General features: G+C 47.9%; 2 protein-coding genes and 1 long non-coding RNA gene across 12 annotated transcripts in view; 1 reads left to right on the plus strand and 2 right to left on the minus strand.

The window, feature by feature from the left end:
• zbtb16b (zinc finger and BTB domain containing 16b) overlaps positions 1-3,674 on the minus strand; it is a 17,794-nt gene extending 14,120 nt beyond the window's left edge. Inside the window, exons 1-3 of the mRNA XM_057050229.1 lie at positions 3,130-3,674; positions 2,273-2,452; positions 67-1,300 (exon numbers count right to left, since the gene is read on the minus strand). Of these exons, the coding sequence (XP_056906209.1) occupies positions 67-1,223 (1,157 nt within the window). The 5' untranslated portion in view covers positions 1,224-1,300; positions 2,273-2,452; positions 3,130-3,674. The remainder of the gene's footprint in view (positions 1-66; positions 1,301-2,272; positions 2,453-3,129) is intronic.
• Positions 3,675-3,823: 149 nt separating this feature from the next.
• Positions 3,824-20,296, minus strand: part of ncam1b (neural cell adhesion molecule 1b) — a 38,252-nt gene continuing 21,779 nt past the window's right edge. For 3 of the 10 annotated variants that reach the window (XM_057050220.1, XM_057050219.1, XM_057050225.1), the window contains 13 exons: positions 17,561-17,590; positions 14,975-15,125; positions 14,693-14,880; positions 14,292-14,388; positions 13,390-13,560; positions 13,155-13,283; positions 12,336-12,368; positions 10,763-10,887; positions 10,513-10,693; positions 8,817-9,015; positions 8,329-8,445; positions 6,590-7,609; positions 3,824-5,524 (listed from right to left, as the gene is read on the minus strand). In XM_057050220.1, coding sequence (XP_056906200.1) covers positions 5,404-5,524; positions 6,590-7,609; positions 8,329-8,445; positions 8,817-9,015; positions 10,513-10,693; positions 10,763-10,887; positions 12,336-12,368; positions 13,155-13,283; positions 13,390-13,560; positions 14,292-14,388; positions 14,693-14,880; positions 14,975-15,125; positions 17,561-17,590 — 2,562 coding nt within the window. In that variant the 3' untranslated portion in view covers positions 3,824-5,403. Of the gene's footprint in view, positions 5,525-6,571; positions 7,610-8,328; positions 8,446-8,816; positions 9,016-9,188; positions 9,804-10,512; positions 10,694-10,762; positions 10,888-12,335; positions 12,369-13,154; positions 13,284-13,389; positions 13,561-14,291; positions 14,389-14,692; positions 14,881-14,974; positions 15,126-17,560; positions 17,591-20,296 lie in introns of those variants that run through there. The other 7 variants (XM_057050228.1, XM_057050221.1, XM_057050224.1 and 4 more) reach the window with 6 other exon arrangements.
• On the plus strand, positions 5,477-9,469 carry LOC130535266 (uncharacterized). Its single transcript, XR_008953074.1, has 2 exons — positions 5,477-5,862; positions 8,691-9,469. It is a non-coding gene; the product is annotated as an uncharacterized LOC130535266 (long non-coding RNA).

A 20,296-nucleotide genomic window follows, 5' to 3' on the forward strand; every position in this document is an offset into this window, starting at 1 on the left:
CGGCGTGAATAAATGAAACTATCCTCCGACAGGTAGATTTGGATGTCTGTGGTGCGTTCGTGTTACCTGTGGTGCTCCATGGCCTGCTTGCTGTGCAGCTGGAGGCCGCACTCGCCGCAGCAGTGCTGGTTCTGAACCTGGCCCTCGTGCCTCATCTCGGCCGCGAACTGGCCCAGCCTGCTCAGCAGCTCCCGGTGCAGCAGGCCCTGGTGCAGCAGGCCGCTGTAGGTCCTCGGGTCCAGGGGCATCCCCAGCGACGGGGCCACAGAGACGGACACCGGCAGCACGCCGTCCCCCGCGTGGTTGGAGGGCAGCGAGTAGATGGAGGCCAGGTGTTTCTCGGTGATGCCGGGGAAGCAGTCGAGGGCGTTCCCCAACACTTGGCCTCCGTCCTCGGGGCCCGAGTGGAGCTCCCGGGCGCTGGTGATCACGCTCCCTCTCAGAGGCGTCCCCGGGTCCTCGTCCCTGGGCTGGTCCGACACGCAGCTTCCCTCCGCGGTGGTGGAGGACCGACCCTCACAACCGTTGTCGTCGTCCACCTGCATGTCCTCGGACTTTATGCTCCTGCTGAGCCCCAGCGGGGCCTGGGCCAGCTCTTGGGGCTGCTGGGAGCTCTGGATGTCCACCTCCACGTCCAGCTTGGGGATGGAGTCGGGAACCGCTTCGGGCTCCGGATCGGGAGAGCTTCTCTCCGTCATGTGGAACAGGGCCAAGTTGTGCAGAGCGGCTGTGCGGCTGTGTCCGTCCTGTATGGAATGTTTGCTGGACATCAACATGTGCCGCCAGTGCCTGGCCCGGCTGTGGTCGCTGTGGTCTCCGGGGTTGTGGTTTCTCGCCGCCACCTCCACCGTCTGCTCAGCCTGGATGGTCTCCAGCACCTTCAGGCACTGCTCCTCCAGGTACTCGATCTCCAGGATCTCGGCGGCGTACAGCAGGTCGTCCAGGTCCTCAGCCGTGGCCTGGAGGGAGGCGGTGTAGGCGTACTCCAGGATCTGCTGGAAGGTCTTGGGCGACAGGAAGTCCAGGGCGTAGCGCAGGCTGCTGCGGTGGAACAGGATCTCGAACATCTTACTGGTGCAGGCCAGGATGGTGCGGTGCGCCGGGAACTCCTGGCCGTCCACCGTGATGATGACGTCACACAAGGTGCCGGCCAGACGCATCTGATTGGCCCGCTGCAGGAGCGTGCTGGGGTGAGTGGGGTTGTGGAGCTGGAGCACACCCATGTTGATCAGACCCGGTGCACCCGCGCATGAGGTGTGGCCGTCCCACCTGCTGCAACTGCCTTCAGCTGGCTGTAGGTCTGGATTCAGATGGAGGAGAGGATCGTTAGTGCCCGCCGGGCTCCCGCTGTGTCCTAAAAGTCAGTCAATTACGCGCCATCGTCCGCATCACGCACCCAATATTCTGGCGGAGGGGTATTTCACGTGCCAGACACGTTTTTTTTTTATTTTAATGAAGAATCACAGACTGACAACAGGTCGATAGAAGCGCAGCAACAGTTTCCACTGCAGGTGATCACTCAGAGCGGTCACGTCGCCGGAATAATGTCTGCATACTGAGAGGTGACGGTTCAATTCATCAAACACGCACGCACGGACGCGCACAGGCACGCACACAACCCTCAACAGGTATCCTCGTTATTAGCAGATGCCTTAAAGGGGCTGATTGGTTCATTTAGGCGGCGCACGTGCGTCATTAAAAGCGCTAAAAGGCAATTATGGCGCGCAGCTAAAAATCCATAAAGAAGTTATGGAACTGTCAGGCGGCTACCGGGGCGCCTCTGTGCACGGTGACAGGACCGGGCATGACGGTCAGGATGTGCCCGAAGCCTCCGGTGATGCTGACGGGCTTTGCATCCTCAAGTCACCGCGACATCAGCGCGCATCAGGTGCACACGCACGGAATCAGCCCGGATCGTCTAAATCCACGGCGACAAAATTAGCTGCGCCTCGGCGACTAATTATGTCACCGGCGTCGCCTAAATATGAAAGCTTTGGAATTGTCCGCCTCTAGAATCTTTATTTTCGTGGACAGTCGACAGAGCTTCAAGTTTGCAAAACCTTCAACCCAACTTGGGTTCCCTGCACACGCGTGCCGTGAAATTCAAATATCCCACTTTAAAAATAAACAGCAACAACAAAAAACCCCCCACACAGCAAAATACCCCAAATCTGAATAACTGGAACGTGACTGCGCCTAAAAAGTAGTTTTTAAAGAAGGCGGAGGGAAACGGAAACGCTGAAGGTGGAGACGCGTCGGAGTTGTTTCTTACCTCTGAATCTGTGAGCGTCCGCCGCTGATTATCCAGGCAACATGATGGTTACACATTTCACAGAACCCGCTCCAAACTCAGTCCTGCTCCAAGTAAGCAAATCATCAGCCATCCGCCACAGTCAAGCGCGGGCCGGAGAAATGGCACTTCCGCCCAAGGATTTCACAATAAAAGATATGCCTTCGTGACAAAAAAATGCAATTTTTGATACACACACATATACACACACACATTCATACATATATATACACACACACACACATATATACACACAGACACACACATACACACACACACACACATATATATATACATACATACATACATACATAATACACACACATATGTGTGTATATATATAATGCACTGTTTGACCATGTCGAGTGGTCAGTTTAAAAATGTTTGAAAATTCAAAAGGAGAGGCAAGAAAACACATCTATCTATCTATCTATCTATCTATCTATCTATCTATCTATCTATCTATCTATATCCAAATGATTCTGCTATTTGGAGCTGTTCCTAAGATCAGAAAGAAGCTGATTCTTCTTGATATACACTAATTAGTATATCGGATATTTAAAAATGGACACAAAATGGGACATTTTACAACAATTTTCAGACATTTTAACGTATTCTGATGACTGAACAGTCATACGTGCATGACGTTGCAGCAGTTAAGATTCTGCATCGACCGTTTGCTTAAAAACCTGCAATTTATTTGAAAACGTCTTCCTGAAATTTTCAAAATGCTGAAAATTGGAATGACATAATAATGCATTTAATTGCATCTACAGTATTTTAGTACAATGACAGAACTACTGGCGATTTAATTACGTTCCATGTCGACGTCCCCTCACCTTTATTTTGACGGCCAGGTCAGCTGATTTCCGGTTACACCTTTGCTGACTGCTGCTAGCTTTGTCTCTCTGCTCATCATCTTTTGAGGGATATCAAGGTCTCCGTTCCTGCTCTTTCCACCCAGACTACACATCTACGGGTCATGTGAACTCCCGAAAGGTTTGTTGTCCTCAAACTGCAACACAATTTCAGCACCAAACCGCCGACACTCGTTTAAACCGGGCCAGTCTCCGGAAATGAGTTTTGGAAAAGAGTGTGAATGAAACAAGATGCCGGGTCAGAGCCGCGCTTGTTGACACGGCACTGGTTGGAGGGGAGGAATGCCAAAAGCTCAAAATATCAAGCCCCCTCCGGCATTATTTAGACATCCTAGCATGGACCTTACTATTGCACAAACATGCATTATGTAACACGTGTTTATTTGTCCCTCTATCGCTGTGTACAAGCAGCCAGAGGAATTTCCAGCCCCGACATAACCTGTTTGCTGTAACCTTTCCGTAAATAGTCCAGTGTCCGTGACATGGCGAGAGCCGGCGACAGGTGAGCCGAAAACATGAGCGTTGCTGACATCTAGTGGACGAGTTGGGTCACTGCAGGCTGGTATTTAAGACGAGACGCGTTTGTTTTGGGTTTGTTTTTTGTGTCAAAGGAAGCGACGAGTAATTGAATGTGACAAAATGGGCCAGTACAGAATTAAATTCGGAAACCATTTTTTTATTATTATTTTGTAAATGGGTTAGCCCTCAGACTGTACACAACACATTTTTCTGAGTTTGACCCAATAAAACCCAAAGGAGCGTCCAGGCGAGGGAGCGAAGCGAGCAAATTAGGGACGTACCTCCCCGCTCCCTCCTCGGCATCCTCGAGTTTCCCAGCTCCCGGTGAGTGACTTTTGTACGAAAAAAAGAGACAAAAACCAAACAAAGAAATCCAAAGACCACGGTACACGACACTTCAGTAACAAATGGAGGAAGAAAAATTAAAAACAGTGTGTAGCAATGCCAGATCAAGCCCTGAAGATAACACGTGCGATTTAAGTGTTACGAGACCCCCACCCCCTCCCCCAACAAACAAACACACTATCTGTTTTTGCAGGTATAAGTTATAAAGTACGCACTGAATTCATGCCACATGTCAAAACACCTTCCTCCAGTATAGCTGGCAATATATAGTGCTGTGAGCAGAGACGGACTGTTACACACTACACGTGTTATAATGACCACAGTAGTCCATTTAGCATACTTTTTTTCTAGTAATACAATAGAGTAACTCAAAAGAATCGTCTAAATCTCCCACGACAAAGCTATGCAGATTATCATAGAAACTGATGACGAGACAATCTATTGACACACAGGCACAGTGCACGATTCTGCAGGCAGGACATGGAAAAAACTCTTTAAAGTAGTTATATATCTATATATCTCTTCTTTTTTGGAGTCAAATGAATGGTAATGTGAGGCTTCGGCCTCTGGAATCAGTGCTTCTATCCACAGGTTTTAAGGGAACCGGTGACAGACTGAATACATCAGCTCATAAAACGGGCCAAATCTGATTACACACAGTCGTGGATCTCTCTCTCTCTCTCTCTCTCTCGCTCTCTCCTGCTGCAGTGGGCTGTGGGTTAATCCTGCATTATTATAGCCGTAACGGATACAGTTATAATCCAAGCGCTGAACCCGGGCTTACGTCTGGCCGAGGCCGGCGTGCCGTATCTGTGAGCCGTGAGCCAACGGTGAAGGACAAAAGTGAACCTGGTAAACAAAACTTCGCAGCCTCTTGCAGACATGCAGAACAAGCTATTTACGTGACCAGCTCGCAAAATTAAAGAGGCCCGAAAGGTTGCGATGCAGTTTCACGTTTGAAAAACACGAAAATAAGAAAAATAATTTCTATACATAGTCCTTTTTTCCCCCCTCTCCTCTTATATCTCAATCATTTTTATGCAATGCAATTGAAACTATACACACACACCCACACACACACAATAGAAAGTAAAAGTCTAAGTTTTGTACATGTAACCAGGCGCCGTTAATTTCTGTTCATAAAATAACGATAAAAAAATAAAATAACTCTCATGATGTAAGCTCGACTCCTCGGGTGGACAGTAAACATATACCAGGAAGGGGGTGTGGCCAAAGCGCAGTGGAACCAATCAGAACATTGTTGAAAAGGTGTGTTTAAGGGCACTGGAAATCATAACTCCTGCACCGTTTCTCACTCGGCGCTGCTGCAAAAAACAAGAGTTGGAGTCGGGCCGACGTCCCCGGGCGCCATCACGCCTTGTTGGGGGCGGGGTTTGTCTGTATGATGCTGTTGTGTTCTGCGGCGATCCCGGTCCGGGCCTTCGACAGCTCCGCCTCCTCCAGTTTGCCTTTCTCGTCAGAGAAAATCTTCCTGCAGCGGAGGAAGAGAAACATGCGAAGTGAGACCTCGTCGAACGCTGAAATACAACCTCTTATTCTCAATGACATCATCCAATATGTAAGAAGACGCCTGCAGTTAAAGGGTCTTTTTACATATTTCTTCACCACCTCGACGGCACTTTGATAAACATAGACAACGGCAGAGAGTTCCTCCAGTATCGGCTACTCTTCCTGGTGGAAATCCATCAGTTTAGCTTTACATCAGAGGGACTAACGGCTCCGGAACTGACGTGTGCTGCGTGAATGCAGCGCAGCGTCCACATCCAGAGCAGAAGAACCTCAGCCCTCTCTAACAGAGCAGCAGAGTTGGTGAGTATTTGAGAGACAAAGTATTTGTTGCTTAAATAAAGCCCCTTTCAGACATGTTGCATGAAACGGCCATTAAAGTGATGGATGCATCACAGCTGTGCTCAGACCTTCAAGGCCTGTTACATAAATGGTATCGCTGCCTGCACAACGCTGCCATCTAGTGGATGAGAAGACGAATGACGCATTACACAGGCCGCATTTACATTATTAATCCAATATTATAAGACTTGTCTCGGCAGTAATTAATAATTCTGTGCGCACACATGATTTTCTATTAACATCTGACCATGCTGGGTTATGTCAGAGGGGTGTTTTGGTGCTCAAAATGAGCCAGTTCATGAGAGACACCACAATCAGCATGGGGGGATTCGCTAAAATCCCCACCACCGCTTATCGGACCAGAATGCAAAGTAAACGTAAATGCTGGATCAAACATCCATCTATCTCCGCATTTCTGCTGCGTGTCTGAAAGGGCCTTTTTCCCCTCCGGTGAATGTCGCGAAATTTGCACGGCCCGCGGTTACACACAAGCGTGAGGAAACGTCATTTTCACGTGACTATCACAGCACAAGGTCGACTAATCCGCCAGCATCACTGCCACAGTTTACCATTACAATATAGCATATTGCGTGATCAATGGCAAGATGTGGTGGTGAATGAATGGGCATACAAGTTACACGTCCACGCACACGCAAACACACAGATAAACCTCTAGAGGGAGCCGTACTCATCGTTGACAGGAGGAGCGGTCTTGGCCAGAGTCTCTGAAGCCTCCACCGCTGGGCCTGTGAGGGGGAGGTCTGCGCCATCTCCATTGGGCAGAGAGGGGGGGCTCTCTAAGCTAATAAGGTCTTCGGGGATCAGTGAGGCTCTTTCGGTCCCGTTAGTCAGCTCTAGCTCTAAATCTGCATTTTTGGGTCCTGCCTCGGGGGTCAGTAAGTCGTACGTGTCGGAGAGAGGCGTGAGGAAATCGTTAGAGGCCAGGGCGTCGGTTCGAGCAGGGGCGGGGACGGAGATAATGGGAGTAATGGGCAACGGAGAGGGGGCGTCTGCTACTAGACTGGGTACTCCGGCGGTTTTGGGACGGGGCGTGTCGTCATCAGGTTGGGCACGCGGGTTGTTTACTATGTGACCACCTTCGCTGGGATCTGGGACCGACTCGGGTTCTGGTTTGGTGGATCGAGAGCCAGGCTGTGCTGGGGTCTCAGTGTCAAAGACCACGGGGTCGGGCTTCGCGGGGAGCTTGGCGGCCGGGGGGCTGGGAGCCTGTTTCTTGGGTTCGACGGAGGGAGAGGACGCTGCCAGCGGAGACACGGGGGGGCTACCCTTAGCGTGCAGAGCGGCGAGTTTTGGAGAGTGCCTACGCTTCGGTGGTATCGGTGTCCCAGGTTTCTGCGGCCTTGTCCATTCGGGGGTGACGGGAGGAGGGCTCGTTCTGTCCTGTTCTTCCGAGGCATCGCGTCCTCTCTGCTCCACTAAAGGAGCCATTTTAGCTTCTATGGTGGAAGAAGAGATGATGGGAGCTGGCAGCGCGGCGTTTGACTCTGGGGTCGGGGCCGGGGCCGGGAGAGGGCCGGGCGAGGGGTCGGACGGCTCGTTGGCGGGGGTAGACAGGCTACAAGTGAGGGTGGTGGTCTCGCTAGAGGGGCTGTCCTGAGCTGGGTCAATGGTTGCAGTGGCCGTGTCAGAGCTGGTGGCTACGGAGGAGAGGGTGTCCAGTGCCAGAGCAGCGGTGTAAGCCGCCAGCCTGAGAGAGCGGGAGAGAACAGAGACACACAGACTAGACACCAGGGTGACTGTGACAGAGGAAGGGTGGCTCCGAGCAGAGCATGCAGAGGGGTTAGTTGGCTTCAGAAGATCACACAAACAATCCACAAAGCAACTTAAAGAACAGCAACGGAGAAGCCGAACACGAGAACGAAAAGAGAAGCCAGGTGTCATGCTGTGAGTGGACATTAAAGGCTGCGCCTCATACACACACCGACATGGAAGGCACTCGCTAGCCAAACTGACGTTTGAAGAAAAGAAGCGCCGGTCGTCCTGCAGAACAGCACAACACTACTAGAACCACCCACGAGGGTTGAACAGTACCAGTGACAATCTCATACTGGGTCGTCTCGGTTTTCCAGCCTGCCGATATGAGATGGGCGCCTCATCAAATGGGTTGGCGTGAGCCGGCCGCGGCCCGTCTGTCGTGAACTGGTATTGCTTCAACCTCAACGAAACGGAACTGAAAAGCTCCGAAACCGGAGCCGAAAAACACAAAGTGCGCTCGTCCCTTTTACAAGGGAGGAAAAACAGAAAAGCCACACAATCGAGTGGACTCCACTCCAGAATGGACCGGTTCTGAGTCGTGGTCCAGATCAAATGGGCCTCCTGGTGAACGCCGCCGTCATTCTTTGAAGTGGAGTGCAGCGCACAACGGATACAGAGAGGAAGCGGAAGGCGCGTGTGTTGTGGACTCACTCCGGCTCCGTGAGAGGCGTCGTCTCGTTGGGCTCCGTCGGTCCGGCCGCGTTATGATTTGCGGTGCACTCGTCCTCCGTTCGGACCTCTACTATCGGCTCTTTGGATTCATCTTTGCTGCGGGACAGAGAGCCAAAGATCCTGATTAAAACGGCGCTGGGCGAGATTGCCTGAATTTACCGACTCAATCGCGAGCGCTGGCGAGCGTCCGAGTAGATTTATAGAAAAGGGAAGCAGCTCGCGCTCCAGCCCTGCTATCCTTTAACCTTGACAGCATTTGTCCTGCACTTACATGAAACACTTTCACTGAGGGGAGAAATCCATTCGTGTTATTGACTCCTATTATTCTTTCTGCTCCCGAGGAAGCCTGAGACAAACCTGCTATGCTACACAACGACCTGCCTGTCTTAATGGAAAGTAATGGACAGTTTGGGACGGCTGGCTCAACGTCTGCCTTTATTTCTGGTTACATAAGCGGTGCGGCTCACATGAAGGCGGCCTTGCCCTCCTCCAGGTTGTGGCCTTTGGTCCCCGTTCCCGACTTGCCGCAGAGACACATGATGAGGCCGCACTTGTTGACGAAGTAGCAGGTGACGTCCACGGCGAGCAGGAGGAGGACGAACGCCACCACCAGGATCCCGGCCCACAGCACGATGCCCATGGAGAGCGCCGCTTCGTCGTGCACGTCTGTCGGATAGGGAGCGTGGAAAAGGACGGATCTCAACATCGGGAGCCACGTAACAACCGCTAGCGTGCCGGCGCGACCGCCAGCAGCTCCATAAAGAAAAACCCACTCACCTGTTGGGGCCGACAGCTCAAACTTCCCTCTGGGGTGTCACTCATGAACACGACGCGAAACGTTTGAGTCAAATCCATTTTAATTTGCAAACCCAAAGCTCGATAAATGCAATCGCTCAGACACCGATAAGTAAGAGGCGATCGAGATCTGCTAGATCGGCACACAGCACCCTCCGAGATGAACGTACAAAAACAGGTAGTTTTGGATGACAGAGACATAGATTACATGCATATAAAACCCAAGAAATCAGCACAGACGGTTCTTGATAAGGATAATTCTGTACAGTAATTGGCTTTATTACAAACGTGTTCAGTAAGATGGTTCTGTGAGGGATTAAAAACAGTGGATGTAAACAGCCAGGCCCAGCACTCAGCCTTTACTAACACAAGTACTTTAATTAAACCTTACTTCAGCGTCGCTACACTCCTCTAATCGGTCGTTCCTCCCTGCTGTCTAGTACTGACGGCTAGCTCTGTTAGTGCTGCGAAGAGGGAGCCGCGCCCCTTTTTTCACAAGTCTGTTGTGGACATCAGAGAAAAGTGTCCAGAGACGTCAGGCCAGAGAGAGGCGGCGCCACTCTGGGACGGCGGCGTCGGCTACGAGAGCAGCAGCACGGCGGTGAGGGACAGAATGAGTGAAGCCAAAGTGTGCGTCACGGATGGACAGCCCTGAGTGGCTGGAGAAGGGGAGGGGGGAGGAGTGGGGGGGGCAGAGCCGGCCCAACACAGCAAAATGGAAACGGGTCGGGGCGCAAATGTTCATGGAGTCCACCACACCAATGTCCAGGACCAGGCAGGAACAGCGAGAGAGAGAAATAAAGAAAGAAAACAGGGGGGAAATAAGGGTGGGGAGAACAGATGAAGAGAGAAAGTGAAAATGTGTCAGGTATAAAACCGAAAATAATAAAAAGGAGTGAGCGAAACGTCAGAACAGACCCAAACAAAAGCACAAAGGAAAACTACGGCATCAGCAGGCGATGATTCAATGAGGGGGTGGAAGGGAAATGATTCCATTAGCAAATGAAAAGAGGTTAGGGAAGGAAAATGCGCTGCTACCGTTTAGTTTTGCTACGGCTGATGACGAACCCTAGCGCTGCGGTTAAGGCCTGAAGTTACCGAGTGATTAATCAACAGTGAACCCAGGGTCAGTTCAAAGGTTCTAGTAGCACCGGGGCAAAAATCCACACGGTTAAAGAGTCATTTCACCCTGCATGCACACATCCTGTCCCCACTGGGAGCACAAACTCAAGCTGGTTTAAAAAAGGAATAAATTTCTATCGAGGAATCGTTCTCGATCTGATATCGATTTAGCCGTCAAATCAATCGTCTGGTTTTTGAGCTTTGAGTTTGGCGTCTGGTTAGTTCGGGCGTGGTGCGTTCGGGTACCTGGGATGGCCTCCGGCTGCACGGAGGTCCTGAAGGACATGGTTGCTGGCTGGGATTTGCCCTTGTGGTTCTCTGCCACCACGTGGACGTCGTACTCCGTGTCCCACTCCAGCCCCCTGAGGACAACATACTCGCTGTTGCTCGGCATCCGGATCTCTGGTTTCCACTCGGACGACTGGAGCTTCAGGAGACACAAAGAGGCGTTTTTGACTGGTTATTGTGACGGGCCAGGTGCCCTCTTCATACTCACTGGTTTATATCGGATCAGGTAATGTAAAATGGGCGAGCCGCCGTCGTCCTGCTTCACCCAACTGACTTTCATGGAGTTGCCTTTGAGTTCGAGCTCCCCTTCCACTTTAGGGGGGTTTGGGTTTCCTGCAGGCAAACGAAAGCAAGATGGAGGCGAGTCAAAGGCTTGTTTGAATGAAGATGAGCTGATTTTACTGAGCAAATGTTCTGTTAGTCTCCGAGTTTGTTACTCATACGACCAGAAAGGAAAGAAACGGGCGACCGAGAACCAAAGGAGATTTGTTAAGCTTGTAAAACTGGAATTTAAACACGGGCAAACACATTTAACTGTGGCCTTTTAAGGTTAAACTTTGGTGGCTGTGTTTTCTTTTCCTTCACCATGTAAAACGACACCAGACGTTCAATTACTTCTCCAGCTAATGTGTCACAACTGTTTAAGTAAAACAGGCATCCTTGAAATCTGCTGAAAGCTTTTCCCTTCACGCTCAAGTCTGAACTTTTCTGTCAAAATTGCTTTGAGGAGCGTGCAAATGATTTGTTGCAGTTTAAAATGCACCCAGACAGCGGACAAAATAAATCTTCCAGTAAAGAGGAGAGGATATACACGACAGTTGGCATCAATCCTCTGACTGTCTAATAATACTGCCCAGGTTAGCTGGCGGGGGTTAAGCTTTAAGGACGGCTGCACTGGTTAGCAACAGCTCAGCGTTAATAGGAAAATGACTGAGAACCAGAGGAAACTCAGAAGGGCTGATTTTCTGCCATCAGATTCCACTGCAGACAGAAGATTCCCCAATTAAAGGCGTCCTATACAACGAGGACGGTAACATAAGTTGAAATGGTGGAAAACGTCGGCATCGAGCGCTCGTGACTGTCTCTCCGGCTCTCTTTCATTCACTCTGCTGAGGCAAAGCTCCGCGCGGCTGATTAATGGGGCTGGGGTGACGATTACGCAATAATGCACTGTTCAACTGAGGGTTTCTACAGCCTTCTGTCAGAAATCTGCGGCAACGAGTACCTTCTGTAGAGTGGGAGGGGACCGTCAGAACCATGCAAGCCAACAGTCACATGAAAGGACACATAAAAGGCACAAGGAAGAAAATGCACATAACAGAACAGACAAGAAAGTGCCAGAACCTCAATATTACTGACACAGAGGCACAAAAAAGGTATTTGTTTCTGAAAAATGAGCAGAGAAATTAATCTGTTAGCGTTCCCCGATAATCTGTCCTTAATGATGCCCCGTATTTAATCACTGCTGATGGGTCTAATCCAAATATCAAATAAAAACATCACATCACACATAAGAGACAGAGAAATGCCTTTAAATGCATGACAAATGATGAATAAATCCCGCCGACGGATTCAGAAGCCACAACTCATCGTGCTATTATGACAGAGCTGTCAGCTAATGGAGGGAGGGTGATGTCTAATCTAGAGGAAATAGACGGAGCCTAGAGAGAAGGGACTGAAGTGCTACTTTAAGGTTAGCAGGTATAGATGGAGCTAGCAGCAGGGGTGATGGGGCTGCGGCTACAGCGGCTAACAGCTACTCTCTTCACTGCAGAACAAACCTGTGTCTTCAGAGAAATAATGATAAAGGCCATCTACGGACATTAAAGAGGACAGGTCAGATGATCAGAATCAGCTGTCAGCACAAGAGGCAACGCGGCCTGAGCATCTGCAACGCTCAGCCGAAAGATTTCCACAGATGAACGGCCGCATTTAAGGAGAAAATGCACAGATTTGGACCGAAAAGAGAAATGAAACGGCTTAAAATGAAAATGTAGGCAATTGCAGATGGTTTGATTCTAACCGTAATTAAAATGGACAGATTTTAAATGAACACTGAGGGAAAAAAAAGGTGAGTCATTTGTTGCGAAACTAGGGCCTGAGTGATATAACAGACAGACAGATGGAGCAGATCTGCAGTTTTCCAGCTCTTTCCCACTCGATGTGTATTTGTTCTACATTGCTGATGGTTTTTGACATTACTGCTGCAATATTCATTACAAATTAGAGAAAAAAGCACACACACACACACCAGCTGTGGCGTGGAGAGTGTTCCTTTATAAATAGAAATGGAACCAATAATTCATCACCTGTCACAATGTGAGCAAGCTCTAACTAGAAACTCGCATGTCGGGCCAACAGGGGGCGCCAACGGCTAAATAATAAAGCCCAGGAATACGTACATAATATTCACAATTTGCAAGCAAACATCTGTACAAACACAAAAACTGCATTTTAAAGGACACTGTGATCATAACTGAAGCAAATATTGGCTGAAGTGACTCTGGAGTGATTTTTTTTATCCTTTGAGGAAAGCCAGACATGACCGGAGGTGATCAGCGTTTTAAAAAAAGAGATCAACTTTTGATTCGACCACTTACTGACGGGTTCTGTCTTGAAGAACTCGGCTGCGCTGCTTTCCCCTTCACCCTTGCCGTTGATGGCGGACAGCTGTACCTGGTAGCTGGTCTCTGGCTTCAGCTCTCTGATGGTCACCTCGTTGATGGCGCCTGTTCCATGACAGCAGAAGTCCCCAATCGACTCGATTGTTTCGACACGTAAACTTAAACGGATGTTTATCTCCTCCAAACAGCATCACTCCTACTTTAATCTGACCTTGCTGGATGTCGTAGACGCCCTGGGCCCAGCTGCCCCGCCCCTGGATCCTCCACTGGGCTCGGTACTTCAGCACGGGAACGCCTCCGGTGGATTCAGGCTCCTCAAACTGGATCTGCGCCGTGGTGGAGAAAGCTCTCACCTCGACGATGGACGGAGCTGATGGGACCTCTGAGAAAATGTGGGAAAAATGAATGTCCATTGAAGCCAAATGGAAGTTCACGCTGCGTTTTGGGTGCAAATTGCACGCGATGAGTGGTCGCGTCGCCGCTGTGCTAACGAACTCAACTAAAATGGATCCACTTAAACCTGTGAGAATGGCCACATTAGCGGTATACTGGTGGGTGATCAGACTTCCCACACTGCTCTTGTGTTACTGCAGGATTTTATTCTCCCACTTTGATGCTTTAAATGAAAAGCCACATTGTGATCAACCATATGCTGCTCTGTGAGAAGACTCTGCTTCATGCAGTTAATTTACCTCATATTACGGGGTAAGAATGACATTATCTCCTTGTTTTCTCTGGTGTTTCTGCTTTCTGCGTGAGCACACAAGGCTGTTTGTGAACATACAGATGGTGAAGCGCTGCCATATAATTGAATTCATTTTACACACAAATCCTTGGAAAATGCTGTTTGTTTTAAGGAAGTCACCAAAGCTTACATTTCAAAATCCAGGGGGAATATGCAAATTATTTGGTGTTGGTTTAGTGCTTCAGTCTACAAAACAAACACTGCTCCGGGAAACCGCATATTCTAGTCAGTGTTTTGGGTTCAAATGAATTCAACTTCTGCGTGATTTTGCATGCTAGGCTAGTGGGTTTAAAACTATATGTGCTATATGTTACATTAAAGATGCATTTGAAGGCATTCACAGATATTAATGAAGCAAAAGTGCTGACCGGCCTGAATGAGCAGGAACTCCTTGGACTCTGTGCCCAGCTCGTTGGAAGCAGTACAGTTGTAGCTCCCAAAGTCATTTTCAGAACCCGGAATTATCTGAAGGGAGGAAGAAATAGAAATAAATCCACCGACAGAAGAAAGAAACGGTGTCAAAATCTACAAAGGTGACCTTTGTTTGTCCACTACGGCAGCATTTTGTTTAGCAGTGAGTTTTCCTGCTGCTGAATTATTCATTCGATTTTTTCCCCCACAATGAAGCTGCATGAAAACTCTTTACTTCAAGTCCATCCCCATGAAATCTTGATGCCAGGAGGGGGTGAAGCGGGGGGGGGGGGGGTAGGTTTATTTATTTTACGGTCTGTTACCTGCGGTTCCAAGTGCGGCGCACGGCTGTGTTTACCTGAAGGTAGCTGAGCGACGGACTTCTGAAGATCTTGACGTTGGTGGCGTTGCTGCTGGGGAGCTGCAGCCCGTCTCTCAGCCACATTATCGACACGTCGCTGGGGTTAGCCTGAACCTCGCAGCTGATGTTCACAGCGTTTCCCTCCCAGGTGTAAACCGCAACATCGCCGTTGATTTTTGGAGCATCTAATTTTAAAAAAAACAAAACAAAAGGGTTTCATGTGACCTACAACGGAAACACGGGACGGTGGCAGGCGTCGTAAGAGAGGGCGATACTCACAGCGGACCTCCAGGTATGCAGATTGCTCGTCCTCTCCGATGGCGCTGCGAGCTGTGCAGAGGTACTGACCCGCATCCGTGTACTTGGCGTACTTCAGGGTGAGGGACGAGACGCGAGCGTCACTCCTCACCACCACATTTCCATCCAGACTCTAGAGGAGAGCAGATACTCCGGTTAAAAAAATCCCCCCATAAAAACCCCAAACGCGCAGATCGTTGCACATTCACACCTGCAGAGCACAAACACCTGAAGGAAAGAAAGAAAAAACAAAGGGATTCAAGACGTTGAGGACAAATATTAGATGAATTAAAAGGACAGAGCTCTCTGCTCTAAAGATGTGGATACATAAGGAGCCAGCCGAGGGTACACTGGGGAGATCATCCATAATTCATGTCAGGAGGCACCAAAAACCTCCGGCGGCTTTTCACATGGAGGCTTGGCAACTTGTGAAAAACGCTGACGACGTCTACGCCCGACAGACGTAGGAGCAGCGCCTCGAACGCCACGTTTGCACCCCATCTCTGGAAGGCACTCAGGGTTTAGTGTGGCAGCAGCGTTCGCTCCGGGTCGCACGAGTCACATCTGAAACTGGGGAAATAACTGCCGACGGCTGACTAACGAGACGTGTCGACGACCTTTTTCCAGAGAAACCTGTTTATTTGCTCGGACAGGGGAACGACGTCTGGCTGCAGGTGGCACGGTGACCTTGGGGTCAACCACTATCGTGTTACCGTGGCCGCCGCTGTAATATGAAACTAAACTGTCACCATTAGAGTCTGAACTCCCTCTTTGTCAGGAGACAAACCTGCCAGCTATCGTTTCAACCGCACATTACACAGTATCTGAAAACCACATTTTATTCTTTGTTTTATTTCCAAAATTCATCCCCAAAGTTAATCTCAGGTGTTGTTGACTAAGATTCTCCGAGCGCCGCAGGTCTGAAATCAAGAGAAAAGCTTATTTTGTGGATCCATGGGCTGCAATTTAATATAGGCATTCTGAACGCTTCGGGGTTTCATAAATTACCCTTCGGCTGCAGGACTGAATATGTTGACTCTCCCAACCGGGTCCTTTCGTGGCTTTGATCCAAGCGGCGCACAAAGCAATCGCGCGGATGCTTTTACACATATTGAATTATATCCCAGCGCTGGTGGCTGTGTAAGAGGCACCCCTGTTAGTTTGCCTTTCAATAACAATGGACAAAGCATGTCTGGAGCATTCATTATGCAGAGCGGGTAGCAGGACCAGGGAGGTACTTATGTAACACACTGGCCTTTTATTCTCACCCTCGTGCTGCTGCGTCTGACTCCTACATCTGTGCAACATGCGCAGCAACGCACCACCGTTTACATCCGTATGCTTCGGTGCCGAGGCTGAAGAGACGGAGGGGTTCTCTGTGGCTGCAGTCACTCGTTTCCTTATTAATTATCCTGGATATCAAACCGAAAACGGATGTGCAGTGCACCTAGATTTCTGCAGTCTTATCTATATGAATAGGCTGCCTCCCTGCAGTAGTCTGATCATTATTCTCAACTACTTTCGATACAGACACAGACCCAATTTACATTTCCCTGCTAAATCCTGCCATAAAACAGGGGAGGAAGTGGAAAATAATGACGCTCAGACAGATGCTCGTTCAATAAATCACAGTAAAGAAGCAGCGGGGCTCTTTAAACGGCTCCTTCGGCTTTACCAACATTGGGATGGCGCTGCAACAAGAGAGCACAAAACCGCGGATACGCAGAGGACGCGTTTAACTCATGTCGCACCAAATCTCGGCTGGTCGCGCATACAAATGTGGCGTCCCCTCCACCTCCGCCTCCTGGGCTGCATTTCCCGGGAAAAAAAAACCAACATAAAGAAGAGCCCAGCGTGTAACTCTCAGGCTTCATGTCAGACTTTTTGAAGCGTGAATGCCTCATCTGAAGAAAAATATCTGACAGATTCACAACCCAGAGCCAGAAATGTGCAGCTGGGATATTGTGGGGGAGAGAGAGAGAGAGAGAGAGACTGAGAGAGAGAGAGGGAGAGAGAGAGAGAGAAAACGCAGCCAACAGTGAACAGAAAAGAGCATCGTAAAATACAAAAGCACCCAGATCAAAGGAAATAATTCACCTGAAGTGCAGAGCTTCCTAGAGTTAAAAATAACGCGCGTATTTTATTTTATTTTTAAAAAAAAGGCAATTTAAGCAATCAAAAGTTATAAAAATACAGTGAAAGTTCACTTTGGTCTAAATATAGACCAGCAAAAGAAAGCGCGGTGCCTCTTTTATGTCACGCTTCAGGAGAGCACAACTTCCTCTTTGTTTGAAGACCAAACAGAAAAACCTGTCTCTAATGTGTCCTTTAATATGGTACATTCTGCTCTAAAAATAGAGACGGCGGAGCGGCATTTCTCACGTTTCCACAGTATGTGGTGACCAAAAGATCTGGCTGCCGCCCACTAACACGGGAAACAAACCAAACACCAAAGAAACACGTTTGTGGGCCTGATCTTTGAGAGCAAACCCTGATCTGCACCCAGGAATAAAACCGGCCCCTCGTGAAAGATAGATGTTGTAAAAAAGATTCATGCATTTAGAATACCTTGTGCTGCTCAAGTCGAGTCCATGATGCCTGTAGAGGACAGAGACAAAACAAACAACAAAAGGCAGAGCAGTTCTTAGAAAGTCATCCTGATTCAGACAAAGCTGGACTGCAGCAGTCAGCATGCCAGAGCTTCCTGCTGCTCTTGCTTGTGTAGATCAGCCACTGAGCTCAACACGACTCTCCTTTTTGACACAAACAGGGTTGTTTTAATCAATTTTTATTGCATATCTGTAAGCTACAGTAACCATTTGATGGTATTTTATTCGTTCTGGAACATTTACCTGACATTGTTATTGTTATATAGCACAATATATCCCTTGATTAAAACGGCTATTTTAAAAGTAGTCTTTTTAAAATACTGCTGTGCTTTTAATACTCAAGTGTTGCCACAGCTACATTACAAAAGAAAAGGAACGCCTTACAAAGATGATTGTTATACAAGGAGAAATCAAGCTATCAAGAGGCTACGCTAAAAAGCTGCACTGAGATGGAAATAGCCCTGCACTCTATTATGTTTGATTATTCAGTCATTAAGAACTACGTTTTACGTTCTGCTGCCACAGTTTCTAACTTTGGACCACAAACAACAAGGTGATTATTTCAATAAGAGGAAACTTCTACTTTGAGACTTTTCAAGTTAAAAATTCAATATTGGGTTCACAGGACGTTGAAAGCATCAGTAATTCTTCATCCATATTTTTCCTCACACCATAATTCATCAGTCTTAACTCACTGTTCTGCACATATTGATGGGTTTTTGTTTTTGTTTTTCAAAGAAGCTTTAATCTACTCAGATGTTGTCTGTTCAGTACAGGTAATGTGTTAGATTAACCTGATTTATTGTTCTTTATCTGTTTTAACCGCATGTTTTCCCTTTTTAGGCATCGAAGAACAAAGTTTGTGGACATTTATTGATTTATTGAACTCTTACATCACAGAAAGCCGCTGAAATGATTTGAAAGCTATTATGTAGCCATCTTTAACCAATTTTGCTTGCTGTAGAGATGTTAGAAACAATTCTTCGGGTCATGGGCTACACACACTTTTACTGATACTTTACAAATCTAATTATTTATACAGCTAGGTTATTCATAGCTTGTTGCCTTTTGTGTCCTGATCTTGTGAAGAAAACAGCAGCTTTTCATATGAAATGTGCTCTAAAAATATCTCAAATACGTTTAACATCGGCTAACTGATTTCCTTGGTTTGGCAGGACGCTAGCTTAAACATTACGCAATGATCCTCCGAATCAAAACTAAAAATGAGATTTGCATAATTTTGCAGCTCACTAGGATACATTTGTTTTTAACAAGATGATTAGACCCGCACAGAACACATGACTCTTTGATTCACAATTCACTGAACATCGGGCTGAAACTAAATTTGCGCTGAATAAACGTCAACTCTGACAGGTTAAATCATGTGAAAAGGATGAAAACATGCTCTATGGATGAGAGATAATGTTTAAGCACAGCAGTGGGATGTGATGACCAACACAGAGATGTTAAATCATAATGAGGATAATGAGAAACTGCAATGAAAACAATAAATAACACACAAAAATATAAAAATAGTCACAACATTTTGGCACATGTACCCCCGCAAACCTATTTCACCCTTCACTATGACAGAAAATGAAAACAGCAGAGAGGCGTCATATGAAATCAGCGCCCTAATGTACGATTCCAGCAGCTCTGCATCACTCCAGCAGAGAGAAGGAGCAAATTAAAGCAGGTGACTCAATAAGGCTGCACATCACAGCCTCGTGCGCAGTGGCGGCTTCTGTTTCCGCAGCTGACCGGGGTCTCCGTCACACTCTCTGTGACAGGTATTTACCAAAAAACAACAGAAGAATGCGCGGCTGCAGAACAGCAGATAACGCAAATGAAAAATCAGTTTCCTGACTGAATGCGCGGAACAATATTCTCCCCGTTCCCTCAGGGACTCATTATTTTTCCAAACCACTGTTCCTCCATTCCAGAAAAACATTGGATTCACTCTACAGTCCAACGTGAGACACATGTAAGAGAGAAATTGCCTGAGCTTTGTTACTGACCGGTCACCAGAGCTGGTGTAAAAAGCTCCGCGCTGAATCACGTAGAATCGAAACTATTAAGGCGCCAATAAAGAATTCACTTCCAGTTAGTTAATCCAGAAGAACCCTTCACCAGACTTGTTCAGACTTCAACAGCAAACAGGAAACAATTCTCAGCTACAGACGAGTTTATTTAATCAAAATGAAGAAAATGCGGGAAGAATTCAACAGTTTTCCCTCCTGATATCCAACAACAGGAGATCAGAAAAACCTTTCGGATGCTGGTGTTTGGAAATATCAGTGTATTTAGTGGAACAGTGCATGATTTATTTAATTTATCACCAGGAGGGAACTCTGAGAACAGATGTTTCACGAGGCCACAGCTGCCAGAAGAAGAAGGAGCAGCAGCTTTCAGACAAAGGAAGGATAAACTGACAGATGCGGGTCCAAAGCAGCATAACGCTTTGGCCCAGTCGAAGTACTGAACTTATTTTTAACCCAAATTTAAACTTTGTGGAAAGAATTCGACCTGTTCCGGACAGAGAAATGAGCAAAAGTCCCTCTGGGCGGAAGTGCAGAAGATGTTTTTATAATTGTTATAATTGAGGTCGTCACCGGGAGAGAAGGTTCCCTGCGTTTGTCCCTGACACCCAACATGTAACACCTGAAAGAATTTTAATGTTACACAATTTCCTCCG

This window comes from Takifugu flavidus, chromosome 12 (assembly GCF_003711565.1).
Source record: "Takifugu flavidus isolate HTHZ2018 chromosome 12, ASM371156v2, whole genome shotgun sequence".
Lineage (NCBI taxonomy): Eukaryota > Metazoa > Chordata > Actinopteri > Tetraodontiformes > Tetraodontidae > Takifugu > Takifugu flavidus.